Raw genomic sequence first — 24296 nt, forward strand, 5'->3', positions numbered from 1 at the left:
AAGATGTAAAGAATGACAGCAGCTAAAAAACAGAAATAAATGACAATGTTTCTGTTTTAACAAAACTGACTGAGAGGTTCCAGTTAGAGTTTTATATGAGTTCTCAGCCTAAACCAGGAGAATGAATTGCTTAGATAAGAGAAAGAATGCAGTAAACAAACTTACTTACTGATTAACTGCCCAGGCTTGATGCAAATAATTAAAGAGAATTTATTGTCTTGTGACTGCATGTTCAGGATTTAATTCTGTGCCTCAGCTTGTTCCTAGGATTTTCACACAATTTTGATTATTAACTTTATTGATAACAATATATTTTCAAGTACAAAACAGCTGACAGCAATTAGATTGTCAGCTTTTACAGCAAGCAAGACTGAAAAGATAATTTGCTTAAGCAAAATATGCTTTTAAACGTTGTCATTGTTCCATATAGATCAAATTCTGCCTGATAAAAATTTATCACAAGAATTCAGTGGATGGTTGTACTTTGAATTCAAAACAAGCACAGTCCTTGGCTCAAACTGTAATTACTAAAATCCCCAGTAATGGAATTAGAAGGAAAATGCTTCTAAGACAGATTATCTCAAACCAGTATCTCACCTCTCCCCCCAAATCACCCAATACAGAGCCTTGAGGTTAAAGATCAGAGAGATCTGAAATCCGTGCTGCCAGATTAAGGTGTCTTCAAGTTAGGCACAGAAGAAGGAATGAGAGGACAGTGTGGAAAGATCTTAGGGCCAGAACTCCCTTGTGCCCTGAGGAGGGAAAGCAGGAGTCCTTCAGGTGGAAGGCACAGGACCCATAACTGCTTCAGAGCCTGAACTGGGAAAAGTACCCTTCTAAATGTTACACACAGATGTTAAAAAAATTTGCTCTAACCTGGTTATATTCTAGCACTTCAAATATTCAAGAAAATTGAGTATTAGTGAGAGAGGAAAACATAAAGTAGCAAAGAATTGGTTTATTTCACTGGATTTTTTTTACAGCAAAAGTAGTAAATCTTTTTTACTTTGGATGAAGGGATCAAGATGTGAACTCTTGGGCAGTACCTGCAGAAGCCTTCATCATCAGTTCACTGGTGAGGGAGACAAAAGCCAGAGTCTGCCTCTCCTCCTGACAGGCTGCTCACAATCCTCCATCTGCCTCTTTCTTGAGGAGAGATTAAAACCTTTTTCATGCAGTTTATATGACAGCCAGAACTAATTACAGTACCTAGGAGAGTACAGAATTATCTCACTTCAAAGCCAAGCAAACCTGCTTCTTGTAATGCCAAGCCAGGGACAGAGTGCCCCTGCATTCACCAGGAGCCACACAGAGCACAGCCCCCCTCTACCCTGTTCTGCACAGAAGTGAAGAATTTTTCTGTCACAGAGAGAAGCACCAAATATTGCTACTTGTATTATAAAACACATTGTAGATACGTCACTTTCTCTGTGGAGCTATAGAATGAACTTCAAGAGGAGCTATATTAGCACTTAATTCTTAGCCCACCAGAAGAAAAAGCTTTACACAAAATATCTATCAATCGTCTTATTATCATGGGTGCAGATGTTACATCTTTGCTACCTACAGTTTGCCTGGTAAGGTGGAAACAACACAGTGAACTAATCAAAGTGTTCCGTTTTACAACCCCCAAGGCAATAACTTTCAGAACCTGTTTGCAAGGATAATTTGATATTGGTAGGCAGTCTGATTTAGAAATTGCAGACATGAGGCTGAGAGAAAAGCAACAAACTTCTCAACAGAAGGAATTGATTTCCAAATACCTTTGTCCACTTTGGGATTAAGATTGCCATTTTAGTTTCTAAGCACTGCAGGTACCATGAAGAAAAGATTATACCCTGGGAAACAGACCAGCTTTGTTTGAAGTTCTCAAAGTATGTTTTGTACTATTTTGTTCTGAACAAATAATACCAATGATTTTGGTTTGCTGTACTTTGAAAACAGTGTTCTGGGCAGAAGCTTTGCTGGTCATGCGTAGATGTATTGGACTGATGAAAAGCTAGATTTTGGGCTGGAAAGCATTTCTGTCCACAACAGGATGGAAGGGTTTTCCATGGAGTTGTGTACGATCTCTCACTTCTCGTATGTGTGTGCACTTAGAGACCAGTATGTATTTTGCCTCAGCAGAATACACGTTTGTGTTTGAACAAGCATATGCAGGAGCTGTGGTCTTGGCTGAAGAAAGAACATGTTGATGATTTCACTGTTACATCTGTAATCTCATACACCGCGATTGCTTCGCTTTATCAGAGCTCAAGCTTTTCTAAGCTTTTTAAGATTATATTTAGAGAGCTCAGCCGTGGCTATTTACAGATTTGGAGCTAAATTGCTTTCTGATGAGATTGGACTGGTACAAGTGTACTTCCAGAAGGGATGGCATATTTAGCCTCTCTTGTTCCTAATTTAAATACTCCTATATTCTTCTGCTTTGACAATGTTTGGATCATAGGAGTCAATAGAAGCCTCTGTTTCTCAGTAGCCAAGTATTTTGTAGCAGAGAAATGAGTTTTGACTGGGGAAAGAGCTGCTAGGATATAAAGGAAGCATTGAGGTTTTCATGGGTTTGCATGGTTGGATGTGGATCTAGAGGAAAAAGAAAGGCTCTTTTGAGAACCTTCATCGTCAAGACTTGTTATAATCTGAGAAGGAAAAAAAGACTTGTCTAGTGGTTCATTTTCTACAGATCCCCTTTTTTTTCAGTGAGGGGGAGGAAAGTGTATATCCATGACAAAACCAAGTCCAAAAGTATTTGGTTCAAAATCAAGTTTGGTTATGCAATATGAGCACTGATGGCACGTGAGATGTTATCATTACAGATGAGCATTTTGGTACATGATCAATGCTTCCTGCCCTGCCTCTAATTCCAGCTGCAACAGTTCCTGGAAAATTGCAATCCCATATTTGCTCGTTTGACAAAATAATCCTCTCAGTTTTGCTTTTCACTGGTCATTGCCCTGCCTCATTGTTGACTGAAACTTTAAACTACTTCTGATGACATCACAGTCCTGCTGAGGATGATGTCATCATCTCACTTCTTAACACAGAGGTCAAAGAAAAAGATAAGAAATGCTGTCAGAAGTGTATTGGCTGACATGTGCAACTGTCAGCAAATGATTACAATACTCAGGAACTGTGATTATACAGAAAGCAAAATCCTAAAGCTAAAGCTGTCAAACTGCAAGGAGCTCAGGGGGACAGATACAAAGCAAAAGCAGCAGCACAGTCAAAACTGGCAACAGGTTAAAGTCAAGGGGGGTGGGGGGAAAGGAATGTTTTAGACATCTCTGCTACTAAATAACATCTACGTATACTTTAAAAAAATGTTCTCAAATCAATCAAGCACTTGGAGGCAGATTCAATGCCAGTATTTACATGCCACAACACCCTGCACTACTGTGCCTTCAAATGAAGAACAAAATGAAGTACTAGATAATTGGACTTGAAGGAAAAAGGAAGAAAAAAGGGGAAAAAAAAGTGAACCAGACAGAGAATTCTGTAGATTATCAGAGGCAGCTGTAGGTACTGTATAAAAATATCTACTTATGTTCGGAGAAAAATTCCTTTGTTATGATGGTGGGATATTTAATCAGGTAATTACAGAGTCAGTCAAACTGCTTTTTGATGTTTACACTGGAATAAAACTAAACCAACTCTTAATTTACATTGCCTGAGCTACTCTGAGTTTATTACTTATATAAAGGATGTCAGCACGACTCCAGAGCCATCTTTGCTTATGAGTTAATTATAAATTAAAAGCTAAAAGCTCACCTTTTCTATTTACTGAATAATTTTTACCTGCATATTGGGAGTCCATTAACAATTGCAGTCATTCATAACCCAGGTCCTGTGTGCCTGAACATCAACCCTAGTTTTAGTGGGGGAAAAGCCAGACATTACTGCTAATGCACAATGGATTGAATGGTTATTTTGCTCACTGGCAACATATCTGCTAAGAAAAATAGTGTCCTAAGAAAGAATTGAAGGCTTTTTCCCCCCCTTCCATGGACTTATGTAATTTTTTCTATGAATCTGTTCTTGGATTTTATTAAACTCTTCTGTGCTTGTCAACTCTTTTTTAAAACCCAGTTTTACTAATTTACAGAAAACTACACAGCTCAACTTTCTTCTTAAGTGTATTTTCATAGTAGCTATGAGCCCAGATCAGAGGCTAGAACTCCACTGTGCCAGAACTGTACAAACACAGAGTGAATACGTAACCTATAAGGTCTTTGAAACAAGAATCAAGAGTTAGGTAATAATGACTTAATGTAAATTGACCATCAAAGGAATGGAAAGAAAAACTTCCATGAGCAGGTCCTTCAAAATTTTGTGGACAGTTTTAGATCAAACCTTGGTAAACAAACATCTGACTAACACAATGCCTCCAGAAAGAAACCTGTCAAGGGGTAAACCTTTCAGGAAGAAAACAGTAATACTTCAGAACTTTGTCATTCCTGAGTGTATTTTGGAAATGACACTGTCAGGGACTTTCCTCTTGCTAGGGCCATACTCCCTCTGCCAGCTAGTCTGTAGGTAACTCCAGATTATTTTTTAGGAACCATCCCTGACCATAATATCCTCCAAACTCTGCACTGGGCTGAGTCAAATCCACAGCCATAACCATGCTAAGGCTTGGACAATATCAAAGTACTGGTTATGCACTAGTGTTTTGTCCTCTAGATAGAACTAATGGAGGAGAACAGTTATGAGCTGAAGGGCAGCACAAGTAAGGATTTCAGAATGAGTTGGCAGAGGTTGCTCCACTGAAGTAATATGAGGAACACCACTATGCACACTGGTCACACCATGAATAAGAACAGAGTGAAAAAGCACAGAAGGATGGTGCCCTGTTGTTAACTGAAGCTCACTGTTGCTGTGCAAGCATTTGGCACTTCCCACAGCATCCTGTGTGTATCATGGCTGTATTTACTCTGCTCTGTACAAAGAGAAAACATGCCCTTGCACATGGAACCATTTAAAATGTAGAGTATTATTCTGTGGGCTATTTTACATCAAGCAGCAGATGGTTGGACATGATAAGTAGCTAAACACAATATAGTACTTCCAGAAATGAGAATCTAGCTTCCGGATTTCTGAAAGAAGCATGAAAGGGTGGGTGTTGTTGACACTGTGGAAAGACAGTGTTCTTTATTCAGTATGTCATGATCATGTTTTGACTTCAGCATAGTAGCAGAAGACCATAGGGGACCAATATGTTAGAAGAGTCCTCCCACCTGACATGGATGGTGATGGCTGGAGGTTACCACTCTCTCAGAGGTAACGCAATATGGGATTGTATTCCACACAAATGTGGTGGGCAGAGCACTGGTAGGATCCACAGTCAACACAGATAAAGCTTCTTGTATTAACAGGCATGGGACTATTTACCAGCATTTCTCATTGCCTACTGACTGCCCACTGGCAAGGGATTAGATATGAAATGCCTGGAAAATGAAACTGCAGGTATTTCTTGCTGCAGTTGTGTATTATTTTCTCTTTGGGACTAAGTATACACCCTTGTTTGTCATGCCTGGGCAGAAACTCTCTTCACTGACTTTTCTGTTCTAAAACTTAAGTGTACTCATTAGTGTAGTCGTGTAACCGGGAATGGAGGAGAGAACAAGAGGCAGGGATTGAAGTCTGTGAGTTTGCACAGGGTCCTATCACCCACTGGCTTTGTCACAGCTGTGAGCTGTACAAAGACTGGCCAACACAGAGAGAGAACTAAGAGAGCTATAGGAGGAAGATGTGTCTCACAAAAATAATTTGAAGGATTACAACCGGGTGATGACCTGGAGAGGATTCCACTGGGATTGTTTGACAATGTAACCAGAAATTTAACAGAAGTAGAAGGCTTAAGTGCTAATTACTCGACAAGGTACTCTTCCCAGGCTTCAGCTGCATGTACGTTTTGGCGACTACAACACGCAGATGCAGGAAATCCAGCTTTCAAAAACTTGTCTTCAGGCGTAAAACTAGCAGAGTACTTCAATAATGACCTTTCATTTTTGTGTGTGTGTTTTCTTCGTCATCTTTTTCCCCCCGTGTTACTCTGTTTCCTGTTCATTTGTTTTGCACATAGCACCACCCTCTCCTGAGTTCTGTAAACAAGACTTCAAACAGGCCTCGGAGATTCCTTTATCAGTTCATGTTAAACATGGGCATCCCCTTCCGTTTTTAGCTGTGTAAGGCGCTCAGTAAAGCGAGGTTACAATACGGTTTACATGCAAGGAAACCACTATCAGGCGGAAAAGCTTTATTTCATCGCGTTTATTTAAAGCCATAAAGCGTCGATACTGAAAGACGTGTTCCCGATGGCGATGAATGGTAGGCTCTGGCAGCCCAAGCGACGCCTATCACGGACCTGCCCTAGGTCAGTATGGGCTGAGCGATTCCCTTTTCCACTCCCCGTTTGTCCCATCTAGGAACCGGACTCGCCCTCGGCCGCGGGATCACCCCACACCACCGCGCCACTGCCCTGCCCCGCCCCGGCCCGCGGCGCCTGCGGCGGCTCCGGCTCCAGCCCCGGTGCGGCGGGCGGGGCTGGGCGGGGCTGGCCGGGCCCGCCCCGTGCCCCCGCCCCGTGCCCCCGCCCCGCCTGCGCCGGGCCCCGCGGTGCCTCCTCTCGGCCCCTCCTCCGGGGCGGCACCGCCGGGCGGCCTCAGCGGCCCCGCAGCGTCCCCGCGGCCGCGGTGCGCGCAGAGGCGGCGGCGAGCGGAGCTGCGGGAGCCGGCCCGAGGCAGAGGTGGGTGCCGGGGCTCGGGCGGCCGCTGCGGGAGGAGGGAGGCTCTTCCTCCGCCGGCGGCCCGCGGGAGGGGAAGGCAAGGCCGGGAGCCGCTGAAGGCAGCGGCTCCGTCCGGCCTGGGCATCCTGGCGGGGCTCCGGGCGGCTGCCGGCATCCCCTGGCTGCATCCCCTGCCCGCCTTTCCTTGCGGAGCCGCCTGGCTCTGGGCAGTGACAGCTGCGCCGGGATTGCTGTGCACATCGTGGCTGGGCGGTGCTTTGTGCACGGGATTACAGGGAAGACGTGGTGCTTTCCAGGTGTCTCCTCAGAGGGAGGCACCCAGCGCGGGGGGTCTCTGGACCGCCGAGCTGTGCCAGTGCCTCTCTGTGCGCTGCTGCTTCCCCTTTGGCTTTAGGAATTTTGCTTCCCTTTACCTGGCAGCTGCTGATGCAAATCGCTGCATTATGCCACTGCTTCACTAATACTTTCCCTGCGCTGGAATAATGACAGCAGTAACAGGACAGAGGGATTTAATGACATAGCAGGGCCTGGCTAGCAGCAATGCAATGGCTACACAGGAAACGAAACTTTCAGATATTTTGTATTTCTTTTATGTTACACCCCCCCCCCCCCAACGGTTATTACTTTTCTATTGATCAGTATATCATCTCCTCTACCTTCAAGAAACAAAACTAAATGTGTCTTGTGGGGAGGAGACAAAATACTGCAATATTGTTGTCCCCGTCAAATAGAGGAATTGCTTAGAGGTAGTATCTCAACCTTGATGTTATAGAACATCTAGCAGATAATTTTTCTTTTTTCATGTAAAGTCATCAGCCTTGATAGATTTTTTGACGGCTAATTTGACTCTTAGTCTGGAGTGTGTTTTGAAGTGGTTTATTTTCTGGATAGCTTTATCTGTGTCCCTGCCTCTGCTGTCTCAGGAAGCAAATACTGGTAAATGCTTAGTGTACATACATAAGGTTTTGTTGTCATCAGTGCAGGGTTAGAAATTAAATAGGTGAACTCCTATTACAGTAAAATGAACCTGCTTCCATGAAGAGAACTGGAGAAAAAGTGGGGAGACAGTGAAGGAGATCAGATGGAAAATGCTCAACATGATGATGTTATGATTTTAAGCATAAAGCCATGGAAATTGGTTCTAATGGTTTTAAATACTTTCTGCTTTTCTTATAGCTCCAGCTCACTAGTGCAGATACAGACTACCTGATAATATCTGCTTACCTGATGCAGCAGGGCCTGTTTGTAAGGGAGTTGGGCAAATTTTAGTCTTTGGCCCTTTTCCATACCTGAGCATGTGCAGATGTACAGATTTGTTTATCTGTGAACACATATACACACAGCAGTCATCAAAGCCAGCTGAAATACAGTAAAAGCTTACTTTAAATTCTAAAAATGCAGAAAATAGAGAGTGTAATGAGCAAATTTGTTTTCCAGTCCTGCTGAAAGAAAGCATGCCAAGTCACGCGAGGAGCCTGTATAGAGTAGAACTACTGCTGTTTTTCCACTATTTATGTTCCCTCACTGACATCAGAACAGTAGCACAGGGCAGCACAGTACATGACTTACCATGTATTCTTCATCTACTTCAAAAGTTCTTGGTTTCAGGCATCAGTTTGTACTTTTCAATTTGTTGTAAAGTTTGAACCCCTTTATGCAAGGTCAGTCCAAAGGAGTCTCAGTCCTTCTGTACATTCCCTCAAAGTGTCTCTGTGAGGAGGGAAGCACTGTACAGTTGGGAAGTTAAGGTACAGTGATATTAAAATGCCCTCGGGTATATCACCATGTCCCACAGCCATAGGGAGGAGCAGGAGAGAAGATCCAGCAGGCAGGAATTGTGCAGCAAGACTGATTTATTTAATTATTTTACAAACTCTTTTATAGACTTTTTTCTTCATAGTCTAATTGGGCAAAGGATCAGCCACCCCTTGGGGTGATTGGCTAAAATCCTAAAACATCCATTGTCAAAATATTTTTCTACTATACCATAAACAAGACTTTTCAAGGTTGCAGGTGGCTTGGTTGTTTATATTCTCTGCTACCTCTTCTGTGAGAGAGAAAAGTCTCTCACGGACTTAGAAAATAGCAAGAAAATACTTGCTAGCAGCATTTTTGTATCCACACAGTGAGACCTAGGGAAATGTGGAAGGTCCCCCAAGAAATCTCTGGGAAAGGAGTAGACAAGTCTTCAGATATGATTTCAGGACTGCCTGGAATTTCAGTAGAGGTGTCCCTTGTACTATGCACCGCTGAGTCTTAATTTCTCTCTTTCTTTGGTGGTAGCAATTGTATGGGTCTGTGGTGAGTCAGATCATCCCATTGATCTAGCTGGAAATTATTTTTTCTGGCTTTAGTGGTGTTACTTTGCAATGCTGACACAAGGGCAAGATTTAGGAAAGTGAGGAGTGCAGCTGGGAGGTTGGTATGGGGACTGTGGTTGTACCCTTTAATGGGCCTTGAAATAATTTTCCTGGACTCTTGGGTACCAGTTTGATACCCTGACTGTGGGGCTGTGGGCCAGTTCTCCCTTTGTTTGAACATGGGGATTAATTGCAGGCAGGTTTGGAGTCTTCAGTTTGAATTTTTGATTTTAGTTGCTTTCAGGAAAATATTTTGTCCTTTACAGGGACTTCATGAAGTATTACACCAAGTGAAGTTTCAACTATTTGAAATAAAGTGCAATATCAGAACCAGAGGAATAGTCATCTCATAGTCAAAGTCCATGATTGTGAGTGAGTGTGAGTGGATGGGTTCTCGGAGGGACAGGCAGCTTGGAAGATAAGTTTGACATTTGATCCATTTGACTCTCCGGCTGTTGTAAGAAGTCATAAATTTTGACACTGGCCTTGACTAACTTGGAAGAGAAGTGAAATAGTTTCTAATAGAATTAAGCCCAGAATAATCCCATATTTCTGGAGGTTTGACTGGCAGGAAGCACAATGCTCTTACACTGGTGTAGAGTCAGACACAGGCTGAATTTTGCTTGCTGGTGTGGGACATACAAGTAAACTGCACCTGTCTCCCATCTGACCAGATGTACTGTCAGATCACCTGCAGGAGTGTGGTCTGTCCCATGCAGCTGTGACTGTGGGGAAGTCTGGAACAAATGGGAGTATGAGACTTTGACTGAGTTTGCCCTCTGATTACAGCAGAGTGCTCTGGAGTTATCCCTCAGCAACTTGTCCAAATTGGGGTCATGACTGCTTATGGCTCCCTTTCAGGTCGTTTCCAGGTTTCCTTTCTCAGGAAGAAAGAGTATGCAAGGAGAGTGCTTGTCTGTGTCTCACTTGGGTGAGCTTGGCCTGCTGCAGTTGGGATTTAGCCACAGTGGTAGACCCTGCTTGATACCAATGGGAGTTACACCCTCTGAGATAAAAGCCTCAGTAATTTGCCCAAAATTATGTGGAGATCTTGTAGGAAAGTAGAGCTCTAAACTGAAGTTTCCCAAAGTCCTGTGCAATGTCTTCATGGCTCCTCTAGAGAAGGTACATCCAGACTCTGATTTTACTCTGAAAAATGCACAACTTTGGTGTTCTGCCTGGGCATTTACTCAAAAAGTAGGGTGGAAATTCATGGCAGTAACTTTAGGTTGGATTGATGTAGGAACTCACAAATCGTTAAGGAAAAGGTTTTTGAGAGTTCTTAATGATTTTTGGTTTCCTACCTGAAATGGCTTAAAATACTAAAGGATTTGAATATCCTGATCAAACAGCATTAGCGACTGTACAGTGTGTTGACAGCTTACTAATAAACAAAAGTACATATTTTAAAAATAATAGAATGATAGTTATTAAGAGCTTTTGTAGTTAAGAAGTCAGCATTACTATGGTTGTTGCACAGACATGGAGGGCTAAGTTTAATTTTGAAAATACTCATCTAGAGAATCTTCATCTGAAGTATTTTCTTATCTCCCCTACCTTTTTATCATAATTCTTTTTTTTTTTTTGACCATAACGTCTGAAGCTATTTTTTATGGTAAAGAATATGTCAATAGTAAAATTCCATTAGTTGCAGTAGAGGGATTAAGTGTGCAGTACTGCAGGCAAAACTGAATTGTTTCAGAGTCAAGAATAAGAAATACTTCATATGCAGTGAGTGTTAATAAGCACTGACTTTGAAGTATTATCATTTGCTTATTATTTTTTGTAAATGAGGAATAATTTTCTTGAAGGGACCACAGTCTGATTCCCAAATGTAGTCTGGTCTCTCTCAAGCTTTACATCTTCAAAACAGAAACCAAGGGCAGGTCAGGGGACCAGATGGACAGGGTTTGTAAAATTGTCATAGTTTCAGTGTGAGCAGCAGAGTTGCAGTGATGTATTTTAACTGAACACTGGCCCATCAATTTTTTGTCTTCCCTTCACCATTTCACAAGTTTTATGGAAGTTCATAAGAGGAAAGTTGATTTGTTTTGTGCTTATGCCCATCACTTCAGCCATGGACCAGGGTCTCATTATCACATCAGGTATTAAAAGTGTAACTGAAATTTGTGTCTGTATTTTTGTTGTTGTTGTTTGGGTTTGTTTTGTTTTGTTTGTGTTATGTTTACCAATGCTGCAAATCTTCCTCTCCTGGCCTACAAAGCCAGTGCACAACCATAACCACAGAGCCTTAGAAAAGGGACTGAAAGAGACCTAAATGTTGCCAAAGCTCATTCTTGGTGACCAGACCAGCTGTCACCATCCATTCTATAAAGCTCTGTAAACCTTTAAGAGAAGGTGACTGCTTCTGAACTGGCAATGGGAGTAGTGCCCAGTCCATCTTAGCTCCTTAGCTGTGCCTTGGAATTGTTGGGACAGTGCTTATTGGCCTGTGCCTAAAAGAAGCAGGTTTTGAAATTTACCAGAAGCAGATTTTGAAATTTAAATAGAGGTGTCCAGATTGTAATGGTCAGGTCTGTGATGGGATACAGGTTGATTTACTGCCTTTGACACACAGCAACAATGTTTTTCCCAAAGATTGCAGTTGCCTGTTCTTAAACTAGTCTCAGCAGATGTTTGTCCTGTTCTTCAAAATTTTCTGCATTGGAAATTTTGTATCTTCCAGAGGAAGTGTGTTCCACTTTTTAAATACCCTTACAGCATGCTACCTAAATGAACTCTCTGTTTTTAGAGCATGTTGAATAGTGCTTGCATCCCTTAGTAATTTGGATATGTGTGGATATCTAATCTATTATTCATCTGTTATTCATTAATGTTGTGGCACCTGACGAGACGCTGGGTATTGCAAAAGGAAAAAAGGCTCTTAGTTCTTAGATTTTCAGTATTTTATTTTGAAAAATGCAGTAAAGAAAGATGAAATGTTAAGGGGAAGAGCTGAGCTGTAAAAAACCCCCAAAAACAAACAACCAAAACCATGCCACTAGGGGTACAATTACTGGCTTTTCCAGTGGAATTAGGGCATAGTCTGGTGTACCTGCATGAAAGAAGTGGATTATCTAGATGACAGTGTGTTTGATCTTACTCTGGCATCCAGCAGAGTGGGACTTTAAAGAATTAATTTTGTTAGGTCAATCTTTGCTAAGTGAATAAATCATTTAAGTAGTAAGGGATATCACCTAGCTATTTATTTTTGGCTTATTTTTCCACATGATGATAAATTCTGAAAAATTGCTGCTGTTTTTCTAGTGTCTTTCTGACACTAGAAAATAGCTTTAATTTTATAATAGATGCAAGATGTAGAGCTGTAGAATGTCTTCTGGCAAAGAACAAAACTCAAACCATTTGAAAATCCTGACAGAAGCAGTACAGGCTGTTCTCACTTGCAAGCTTAGATCAAAGGATTCTGAATTTTCCCAGCACGAAAAAATATTCTGTGCTGTGTCCACTAGTGTGGTATGAGAACAAGAGTTTTACTAAACGAAGTATAATTAACAGGCAAGCACTGGGAGTTTAACCCATGACGTAAACTCATGTTTACTGCTGACGTTGCTGCTGCCTGGTCAGTAAGTGAAAGACTTCTTGGAGTGGCCAGAGTGAAGTGTTACTCCAAAACCACATCCAGTCCCTCTGGGGTTTGAGGAATGTTGGTTTCCTGGAGTGCTGACATAGTATGGACTGACTTCAGGTTCAGAGTACAGACTTACAAACCTCAGACTCCAAACAATCTGAGCTTTGGTTGGCATGTATAAAAGGTAGGATAGAGGGCCTAAACCATCAGAGTCTAATTTTGGAACTCTCCCCCATTTTAACTACAGCATCTTTTGTTCCCTTCCTTTTGAAATACAAACCCATTTTTTGTTAGTTTCTTGGAGAAGTGGGGTTTATGTGATCAGTCTCCCTGTCTGTCTTTTAACTCCACAGTGACTTTGTTGCACATGCCAGGTTCAGCCCAGCCTTAGAGGAGTGTCCATCACCAGCTCACAGTTTGAATGTGGCACTTTTTAAGGGATAAGAAGTTTCCATTGTATAGAAGCAAGCTGTGCTGTGCCATTTGGCCTCAGAGCTTGAGTGTGCTCAACTTTTAAAATTTGTAGGTATAAAAATAATCTCTACGTCCAAAGACAGGGCAGGCAGTGTAGCTAAGATGTGTTGTGAACAAGAATAGTTTCAAAATTCTCTGTTTAGTATTTTAGGAGCCCAGCCGGTGTAACTTGTTAAGAGGACGTGTGAGTCCTCATATTTGGATTGTCTGCCCATAGCTCTCCCGAACAGTGGGGTGTATATACTGTCCCAGCAGCTTCTTCTCCATCAAGGAAGTCGTGTCTGTTTTGCACCTAGAAATTTTGTTACTTCAGCAGACCAAGCATTAACTGGGGATAGCTATACTATGTAATTTTGACCCTAATTGTAGCTGTCTCTGCATTTAATTTGGCTCAATAAGAAATGTGTTTGTTTTTGTGCTTTAGGCTGGAAGAATCCCCAGTAAAAACTGAAGTATTTTTCCACAGCAAAGGGGTAATTTGAAAAGTTTGCATACATCTGTCACCCTGGAGGCTCACTTCTGAACTTTGGTTTGTGCCTGTGTCATGCCAACTTTTTTAAGAATTTAGATGGTGGCCACCAAGATAATTAGGGGGCTAAGAGCTTTTGACTTAAAAGCAGAGGCTGAGAAAATTAGTTTTATTTATTCTTCAGGATATTCAGCTACTTTTTGGGGGGGTATAGAGGAAACAGCTGGGATATTAGAAGTGCACAGTGATAGGACAAGAGGCAGTGGCACAAGCTGCAACAAGAGCAATTGAGATTAGGTATTGTGAAGAAAATTTCCTGTGTGAGGACAGGGATACATAGGAACAGGAGAGCAGGAAGGCTGAGAAATCTGCATCCTTGAAGACACTCTGCAGGACCAAGGTTGTCCAAGGCAGCCTTGTCCAAGCTGTCCTTCCTTTGGGCAGAGCTTTGGACCAGGTGACCTTTAGAGGTCTGTTCCAACCTGTTGTTCTGTGACACAGTGTAGGGTGCGGTGTGCATTTCAAGTGGTGTTCCCTGTGAAAGAGCTTGCCACTAGATTTGCATTCAGGAAGGTGATGTTTCTAGCATATAATAGGAGCCCAGAAGTGCTGATACCAGTTCAGTGCTGGAGATAAGAATATAATAGCCATGAAGTTTTTGTGTGTTGGTTTTTCAGTAGGTGGTACTTTCTGGATGCCTGAATTGAAGGCTGTGCAAAAAGGCTTCTCCAAACACTATTTAGGGTTTATTCTTCCATTAGTTAACATCTGTCCTGGTTCTGGCTGAGATAGAGGCTTCTTCCTGGTAGCTGGTATAGTGCTATGTTTGGGATTTAGGATGAGAATAATGTTGGTAATACATTGCTTGTTTAGGTGTTGCTGAGCTGTGCTTACATTATGTCAAGGATTTTTTGGTGGCTTTTGCCCTGCCAGTGACAGGGCTAGAGGGGCATAAGAACTTCTGAGGACACACAGCCAGGGCAGCTGCTCCCAACTGACCAAAGTGATATTCCATACCGTGGAGCATCATGCCCAGAATATAAACTGGGGTGGGGGGGGAGTGGCTGTGGGCTGCCACTTGTGAAATGGCTGGGCATTGTTTGGTGGGTGGTGAGCAATTGCATTGGGCATCACTTGTTTCGTACATTGAAATTCTTTTATTCTTCTTCTTATAATTTTTTATTATTATAATTATTATTACTTTGTCCCCTTTCTGTCCCATTAAACTGTGTTTATTTCGGCCCATGAAGTTTATCACTTTCAGTTTTCTGATTCTCTCATCCATCCTGCTTAGGATGGGGAATTGGTTGTGAGCAAGTGACTGTGCAGTGCTTTGTTGCTGGCTGAGGTTAAACCATGACAGCATCTTGTTCACTAAATACTTTGAAAATGAAACAGAAGTTTTTTTTTTTTAAGTTAGTGCCTAGTTTTAGTCTTAATCTTTTTGTGATTCTGCTCCCTATTTGTCAGATGGGGAAAGCATGATTGCTTTTCAGGGACAATGTAGTGATGACTACCATAAATAATTCTTCCTTCAGAGCATGTTTTGTGTCCTGATACCTATATATTGCAATAGAGATAGGGGAGAAAGCAAAGCCTCAGTCCATACAGTGTGGAGGAACTTTTGTAAAAAACCACAGGTGAACGTTAATTAATTAGAACAGCAATGCATGGAAGAAACCTGCCTTATAGCATTTCCTAACTTTCCGATTTTTTTACTGTAGTGTTTTCATGGTATTCTTTAAATAGTCTTTTGTTTATAACTGTAAATCACAGTTAAAATTCTGAGCCATTTTTACAGCATCTCATACATCTTTTTGTTGTTTATGAAAGAACACAGCTGAAAGAGTCTCTATTGTAGCAGATGATGCTGCTGTGCAGTGACTGTCTCAGGCTCTGAGCTCAGTTCTATTCTCATCACCATCAATGAGAGTTTCAGCATTGCCTACCCTGCAACTGTCTCTTTTATTGATGTCCAGGTGGTGTAGTACAGCCTAGCAAAGAACTTGTATGTGAGTCTTATGCTCTATACTGAGTGCACAAGGACTTCAATGAAACTACTATCTTGGAATCTGCAAGAGGTGCTGGAAAAATAGTGAAAACAATAGACACTGGAAGTCTTTAAAACCTATACTGTTCAGGAAGGTATCTGCTTAAATTCACTCATATTTAGAGATCCATTAAAAGACTTTTTTATCTTTTAATCATATCTTAATGTGCATGTTAGTCATTTATGGGGGACTAAATATATTAAACAGGAGGTGTATTATTAATGTGGAAGCAGCAAGCTAAATGCTAAATACTAAATAAATCCAGGAGCAGGGGAAATAAAGCAAATCACTTCAACCATCAACATACGTGTAATTTTTAATAAAACCGCAGATTCTGTTTGAAAAGGGTGTTTGAAACAAGAACAGTAAAGTTGCATTAGGAAACAATGGTCGAATGCTCTGGATTGAAGATTAATGCATAATCTATTAATGCATATCTATTGTCTGAATGCATTATAATAATCTTTTAATGAGAGAAATCCCTGTAAGATGGGAAAATAGTCTTTGCCTTTAGTGTGGTGTAAAATTAGATATGCTTAAAGCTATTCACTTGCCCTACCCTTAAAAGCCTATGGAAATACACAAGAAAAGTATTTCTGGTGTTGAAGGCACAATAAGTTATAGGAGGAGATGTTATTCTGGAAGTAATGCTTTTCTCTTCAGAGATAATTGGAGACATTTATGAGCTTCAGAGTCTCAAAGTCTGACAGTGGTTTTGAATTCAACTGATTTTAATGCATTTTTGAAAGTTGTTACAATTTCCTGACTTACAAGGTCCCTTTTGTCCTTAATAGCTCTCTACAAACTGTAAATAAATGCTGTAAATAAATTAGGTGGGAAATCCTAATTTTGTGTAAAATTGTTAATTTGTGAAACAGGAGAATACCCCAGTACAGGACTCTTCATCTCTCAAATGTCTCTTAAATACAAAGCAGGGATCAAAATCCAATTTTTTCCACCTTTTGCTTTTCAGGTCCAAACCATGAATTACGTTGGACAGTTAGCAGGGCAAGTGTTTGTAACTGTGAAGGAGCTCTATAAGGGACTAAACCCAGCCACACTGTCAGGATGTATAGATATAATTGTTGTACGTCAGCCAGATGGAAATCTTCAGTGTTCCCCTTTCCATGTTCGCTTCGGGAAAATGGGAGTTCTACGTTCCAGGGAAAAAGTGGTAAGAAAATTTGACAATTTTTATATGTTCTGTCTTCTGTGAGCATGGAAGTTACTGAATGTTCTGTGGTCTGCTGGTCGAGGTTTTCTTTAGATACCCTTTATAAAGAGCCTGAATTAAGACAAGCTTCATTTAAAATGGTTGTTACTGATTCTTGCAGTTCAGAGCATAATTTGTAAGACATTGCCTATAGTAAAAAAAACTAGCCATGACATTTGTAACATTTATATTCAATAAAGCAAAATTTTGAGTGCGCTAATTTAAGCCTATACTAAATTTCATTAGTGACTCTATTAAAACCCCTTTCTTTGACATGTTCAATGATAGTTCCAAAAAGGGAGATATTAGTGAAGTAATATTTTCAAATAATAGAACCTAGAGGTTAATTGAAGCTAGGAAAAAACAGTGAGTACCTTGAAATAAATCTAACCAAGCTGAGTGAGCTGACAGTGTACCAGATGTGAAGTTAGTGGTGTGACAGATTATTTTAGGAAGTAATTTGTAACTACATTTAGTCTAGGTTCTAATGCAGCTAGAATTTTCAGCAGAAAGATCCTAAAGTCAGCATGGACATTGTTCAGTTCTTACTTAGAAGGAAATTCCAGTATTAAGGATAGGTAAAAGTTGAAAAATATTACTGTGCCAATGGTGTACTGTGTCCTGAAATACAACGTAAATGTAGACTTGTGCAAGTCTCCAAAAAATTTACAGTGAAAATGGAGTTGTTTCCTACTCTTCCCTGAGAAGCATTTGCCCAGTGCCAGCAGCAGGACTAACTTTCTTTTCATATGAGAATATATTTGTTTCCTTCCAGGTTGACATAGAAATTAATGGAGAGGCTGTAGATTTGCACATGAAACTAGGAGACAATGGGGAGGCCTTTTTTGTGCAGGAGATGGATAATGATCAGGTAAGAGTAAAAACTACTTGTAATTCATTAAAAATACCATGCTTGCTCTTTTTACTCAGTTTTGAGTTTAGGAATCTTGTTGAAAAATATAATTTTATCTATTTTATAGTTTTGAAAGTTTCTGGACAATTTTCTGCTATGGAAATCTAATGCTATCCTGTTACTTTGGGGGTTTTTTTTGAGTTGCTAAGATTTGAAAAAGCTAAAGATAATCACATAAGTAAAAAATAAATCATGTGCATGCCAGTGCGTGAACAGAAATGGCATGTACAGAGTTCACATGCTCCAAAGTTGTGTGCAAGAGGTTAATGTCCAGGGACCTGTTTTTTGCAGAAATCTTTAATTTGAACCTATGCACCAGACTGCCAGTAAAAGTGCACGTGCTCTGTAAACATCTGTGCACACATTAATTCTGGTGCTCCCTATAAACATGATCTCACAACTATTATTCATGGGGAGCTATATTTAAATGAGAATGTCTGCTGTTGAGCTGTGGTTAAATACTGGTCCAAATAAGTTATGGTTACACTAACTTTGAGTAGTCTACACATAATGTAATATCAGAAAATTTTTGCAGGCATTTCTCTTCAGATATTCCCAATAATTTTTGTTCAGACCAGGATGAGTTTTCAAATTCATGTGTTGAGTATGATAGTACTAGTTTCAGGTGAGAGCTTTGTGAATGTGTGTCTCTGTATCTTTATGTTTAAAACTTTTGTGTGATAGCAGTTATTTGGTGGCTGAAAACTGCTGGAAATACTTCCACGAATGCCTAGAGATGTAAATATATGATTGAATAGCAGGATGTTTGTGTGACCTAATTATAAACTATTGACCTATCTGACTACTATCTGTCATGTGTTGAGAAGGGGAATTGTATTTTACAAAATGTTCAGGTTCTAAACTAAGATTTTGTTTCTGCTCTGTATCTTACATGAGGTGGACAGAGACTTATGCCATAACCTGGCCAATATTAGATGCTCAGAGGATGCTGTATCAAGAGTATTGTCCCTGGTTTGTCTAAGGAAATGCAGCTATGGAAAAATTTCCGTAATGAACATCCAGATGTCTAATCTTTGTTATTTTTCTGAGGAGTAAATAACTTAGATTTTGGTAATTGTGCTTAGGCCTTAGAACCAGTTGTATGACTGGTGAAAGAGCTAACATGTTTAATGGTTTGAATTTTTTCTTTTTCAGGAGGTAATTCCTTATCATCTCTCCACATCTCCCATTCTGTCTGAGGGGACTGCTTTAATGGAATCCCAGCTGAAGAGAAATTCCATAGACAGGATACGAAACCTGGACACCAGTGCATCCTCACAAGTCCTGCCCCAAACCCATGGATCCCAGCCTTCTACTGAAACATCTCCAGTCTGTAGCTCTGTGAAAAAAAGGAGGAAGAAGAGGAGGAAGTCAACTCATAAAATAGACAGCTTAAAAAGAGAAGACACACATGGAGACACATCAGAAGATGAAGACATGTTTCCCATAGAGATTAGTTCAGAGGAAGAAAAAGAGCCCTTGGACAATTCAAGGTATCAGTGGATTTGAGATACGTAGTGGAAACCTGGGTTAATGTTCCAGTCCATGTCTTCTAGGAGTAATTTTTAAGTCAGAACATATGGCTGATGAAAGTGTTACTTTAAATCTTTAGACTAGAAAGCTTTTGGGAATGTTAGTAATTAAAGTCATGAAAATGATATTAAAAGCATAAGAAGAACCCTCTGTGGTGGTGTGAACTAGACGGTTTGAATCAGATAACATTTTTCTCCTTTTAGTTCAGGTTATACTAATTCTTTGCGACAGGAGAATACATATCATATACATATCTGATGTATATGACAATTCAGTAATCAAGTATGTTTTTTAAATGTCACTTCTTTTCCTCTGTTTAGGATCCCTGTGCCAGATGTGTTTGTTGATGATGTATCTGACATAAAGGCTCCTGCAGTTTCTGTGCTTTCTCAGTCTGCACCTTACCCTCATTCAGATGGTGAATGGTCACCTCTTCAAAGGTATTTTTTCTGATAGTACACTTCTAGATACTACCCTAATTTTAATTTTTCTGGTAGTGTCTTCTGTGCCAGTGCTATATGAAGTCTTGCTAAAGGTTTTGATGGCAAACATGGTCACTGACCATTATTAGATGAGTGCTTTTTATATTTGCAGTAAGATAGTGTACCAAAACATCAGGCTGGCTTTTTCCTTGATGTAGCAAATGCATACATACAAATGCAGGTCCACAAATTCTGAAGAATATTTTTATCTGTTAATGTCACCGTTTGCATATAAATACTGTAGAGAGGATGAATGCTTTGTGAAATCTGAATGCCTGATGCACACCTCTCATAAGGACTTCAGTGAATATAGTTCTATAAGTCTTCAGTACTTTGAGTGTAATCCTTTTAAGAATTTGCCAGATTGGAGTTGATACATAAAAAAAGATTTTTTTTTTTTAAGGAATGTGAGCTTTTAATGTCCATTTTAATATAGACATGAAATATTTACTGTGTGGAAAGAACACTTACAGTAATCTTCTTGATTTTTCCTGTATGTGTGTTTGTGTGCATATGTATACCTTTCACGTCAAAACAAAGCAGTTTGGACCTCCCTTCTTGTGTCTGTCAAAAAGGGACGTTTTTTGCTTAATGTGCATTGCACTATAATTCCAGTTAGGTCTGTGTGTGTGTGTCGTCATGCACGTGTGCTCCATGCACCTATGCAGGCTGCTGGAATGCAGCAGTATTCACAAGACCTTGTCCTAAGAAGTCTAATCTCAATATCCTGCCTCTGTAGTTGAGGGGCAGAGGAAGGGATTGTGAGGAGATTATTTCAGGGCAAGGGCTAAATTGAAATATTTTGAATAGAGTTCAAGAAACGTTCTCCAGTGCCTGCAAAGCTTGATGTGATTGGCTTCACCAGGCTGCTGATAGCATTTGTCAATACCCTGCCCTTTCGATGGCTTTTGGAACTGCATGTTCTATTTGTTTCTTGATTGCAGTATCCTGGATTTTGAAAACTTTCAATGTAAATTCAGTGTTTGTGTAGCTAATGCACAAAGAGTTTATGTTAATTAGCACTTGTGAATTAGTGACACCTTGTCTTTCTTTCTCCCAACATGCTTTTCTGCCCAGTAAGGCTATAGATTGTGCAGGGCAAACCTCTCTCCTTGCTGTTCCAGCAGACAGAGGCCTATCTAACTCTTGTCCTCAACAATTTTCTCACTTTTCTCTTCCAGACAGGTAGAACAGTTGTCCTCCCTCTTTTCTGGACTGCTTTTTAATAGTTTTAACACTTTAGTACACTTTTAACACATTAAGTGAATGCATTGAATTGATAACTGTACTTACTGCTAACCCAGACACTTTGACAGTGACATTGGAAACCACTTCTTCTGCTTGCTTCTTTGTGGTCATTGAGTCGAGGTAACTTTACCTGATGAATCATCCACTGAAAGAGGGTAGCTGATATAAAGTCATGGCAATGAGAGCCTGGGTTAAAAATCAAGTTCATTAAGATGATAATCAAGTTCATTAAGATTTTTAACTTGATAAAAATCAAGTTCATTAAGATGATAAGAAAGTAAGAACTTAGCTAGTGAATTCATTCCTCTAAATACTGATGTTTCCACATAGCTTTTTACAATCAGTATATATTTTCATGACATTTTTATCACATGGTTTTCCTGAGTTGTTTGCTTGTCCATAGGTTGCTAAAGTAAAAGCAAAACAAAAACTTCAGAGATTAAGTTAGCAATAAAAAATGCAAATCTTGTAATGGGAGGAGCCCAGTGCCAAAAGAAAACTTCTTTCCTCTGTTCCATGGTTTGGGAGGGGGAACGACTTTCTGTATGTTGGATTGTGTTGGGGGGAAACCTTGCAGAGTAAAGATGATGCAGTAGATAAGGGATCTTGGTTGAGGTTTAGGAGACTGAGCCTTTGCTGTAATGTAGGATTCCTCTTTTCCACAGAGCTAAAAGTGAATACAGACACTTTCTGTGTTACCTTAAATTCAAGAAGTCTCAAGATTCTGCAGTCAAGCTCTTTTACTCCATTAAGTCAGTGGAGAGAGGTCACAGCAACACAAAAAATTTAAAGTAGTAGACCATGACCTCTGCAGTTCTCCATTAATGGTGGGAAAGCTTTGAGTAATAAATCAGGCTAAGTTACTAATTTCTTATGTCAACATTGTTGCCATACTAGGTGCCTAAAGCCCTATCAAAAGTGATAGTCTTGAGGTTTTCCCAGCTTCTGGGTCTGCCCTCTTTAACCTGACCATGTTGCAGCACTAAGTCAAAGTGAGATCCTGGGATATTCAAAACTGTTCTCCTTAGCATGTTCTCTTGGCAAAGAAGGGCAGGAGCACAGGTTGGGATGGAGCAGGGATGTGCTCTGGGTGGCTCCATGAACTTTGCTCTGGAGTTTACCTGTCTTACAGACTAGGTAGACAGCTAAAGTGCTGTAGCAACTTGTCTGAGTGAGACTCTGTGTTTGCAGCTGTTGAAATAAGAAATGCTTGGTGGGTCTTTCAGCAATATATTTCCCTCTGTGTGAAATAAGGCATGCTATTATGGCCACATGAGAGGAGGGTCAGAGGCTCTCAGTCATTGCTGTGACATGTGCATGATGTAGGCCTCTTTCCTTCTGATTATGTTTTCACAGGTATTTTTTGTCGCATAAGACAGGACTTTTTCTCAGGTCACACTCCTCCTTTTTCAGGCATCTCTTTGCTTCCAGTGGAAAACACTGCAAAGATCATTGTAGTCTATTATTGCAGAACTGCCAACTACAGGCCAAGTTCCTTGTTCTTTGTCATTAGATTAGATGAGGTGCAATCATAGCTGTTAAGGAATACATAGGACTGTGACACAAATATTCAGCATCTGTAGGATGTGAATCAGAGATGCTGATCTAAATGACTGAAGTTTCCCTTCCTTCTTGTGCACTGTTGACAGGATGGGTGGCTCTGGTTTGATCTGCAGTATCTCAGCAATCTGTGCAAGGCAAGGAAATTTCAGCTGGGCTGAGTCAGTGCATAACTTAGGGACACAAGAATTGCAAGACGTAGTTCAGCCCAAGGCAAACCCAGATCATTGGGCAGCCATTGCAGCAAGAACCTTCAAAGAGCAGAACTCTGCCTGCTTTAATAGGCACCACATATATGAGTGCCATATTTCTGGTACTTCATTGTATCTCTGAGAATATAAATCATGGTGCTGAGCAACATCTCAGGCTCTTCCCCACTCAGCTGTGTATACAAGGGAGCTGTATTTTCAGGGAAAATTACGGAGAAGACCAGATTCCCCTCCACCCCAGATCAGTTTTCTTACTGCAAAATGCAGAGGTTCTACCCAAACTGAAGCAATACCTCTGTTCTCTCAGGGTGTCTGAGCAAGTGAACTTGGGCTAAACAAGGCCAGATTGGAGATTTTCTATGTAAACAGTAGGTATCTTGGAGGTTAAAATGTCTGTAGTGCACAAGGTAAGTAAGGCATGAAGTGACAAGGCTTCCTTAAATCTGGATATTTTAGGCTTAAAGCAGCAGTAGGGGCATTATTGCCTACTGAGATTTTTTGAAGTGCTTAGGCTCCTGATTTCCAAGGTTTCAGTGTCCTGTAAGTATGGAAAATACTGCAAATCCTACAAACTTTTCAGTGGGAGATTTAGAAGTTGCTGAAAAACCCACTAAGCATTTCTTGAATCCTTAGAGATTGAAAATACTTTTAAAATTGCACTGTATTGATTCCTTCATCTGTCAAATTGTAGGTTATATGCTAAGGACTGATAAAAAAATTGAAATTTGTAGGCCCTAAAAAGATGGGTTATAAATTTTATAATTTAATTAGGTAACATAAATATCTGTAGCTAAAAAGTCCTAGCGTTTGTCCATATTAAAAGTGTATCTTACTGCATAGATGAAAACAGTGAATAATGCAGATAATTAGGTTGCTGTTATTTCAGATGTGAATGTGAAGTAATTATTTTCATGTGATCAGTGAATTCCCTACCAGCTGGCTCTGCAGAATATTGAAAAAGAGAGGCTTCATAGCACCTTCCAGTACCTAAAAGGGAGAGGGACTTTTCATAAGGGCATGTAGTGGTTTTGAACTGAAAGCTTGGACTTCTGTCAAGAAGTTCTTCACTGTGGGGGTGTTGAGGCACTGAACAGGTTGCCATGAAAATTTGTGAATATCCCATCCCTGAAAGTGCTCAAGGCCAGGCTGGATGGGGCTTTGAGCAGCTGGTCTCACGGCAAGGTGATTGGACTTAGATGGTCTTTAAGGTCCCTTCCAACTCAAATCATTCTATGATTCTACCTTTACATAAATTCTTCATGTTTGATTTATTCTTTATCTTTTTCTGAATAAACTGAATATCCAAACCAGTTTTGCTCTTTCATAGAACTGTAGAATCACAGAATGATTTAGATTGGAAGGGACCTTAAAGATTATCTTGTTCCAACCCCACTGCTATGGGCAGGGATACCTTCCACTGGACCAGGTTGTTCAGAGCCCTGTTTAGTCT

The 24296-nt window shown here is 40.4% G+C and overlaps 1 protein-coding gene across 1 annotated transcript in view; it reads left to right on the forward strand.

The window, feature by feature from the left end:
• Positions 1–6643: 6643 nt before the first annotated feature.
• Positions 6644–24296, forward strand: part of LPIN1 (lipin 1) — a 48728-nt gene continuing 31075 nt past the window's right edge. The window contains exons 1-5 of the mRNA XM_069011610.1: positions 6644–6745; positions 16662–16862; positions 17677–17772; positions 18970–19307; positions 19668–19787. Coding sequence (XP_068867711.1) covers positions 16671–16862; positions 17677–17772; positions 18970–19307; positions 19668–19787 — 746 coding nt within the window. The 5' untranslated portion in view covers positions 6644–6745; positions 16662–16670. The remainder of the gene's footprint in view (positions 6746–16661; positions 16863–17676; positions 17773–18969; positions 19308–19667; positions 19788–24296) is intronic.

This window comes from Aphelocoma coerulescens, chromosome 3 (genome assembly GCF_041296385.1).
Source record: "Aphelocoma coerulescens isolate FSJ_1873_10779 chromosome 3, UR_Acoe_1.0, whole genome shotgun sequence".
Taxonomy (NCBI): domain Eukaryota; kingdom Metazoa; phylum Chordata; class Aves; order Passeriformes; family Corvidae; genus Aphelocoma; species Aphelocoma coerulescens.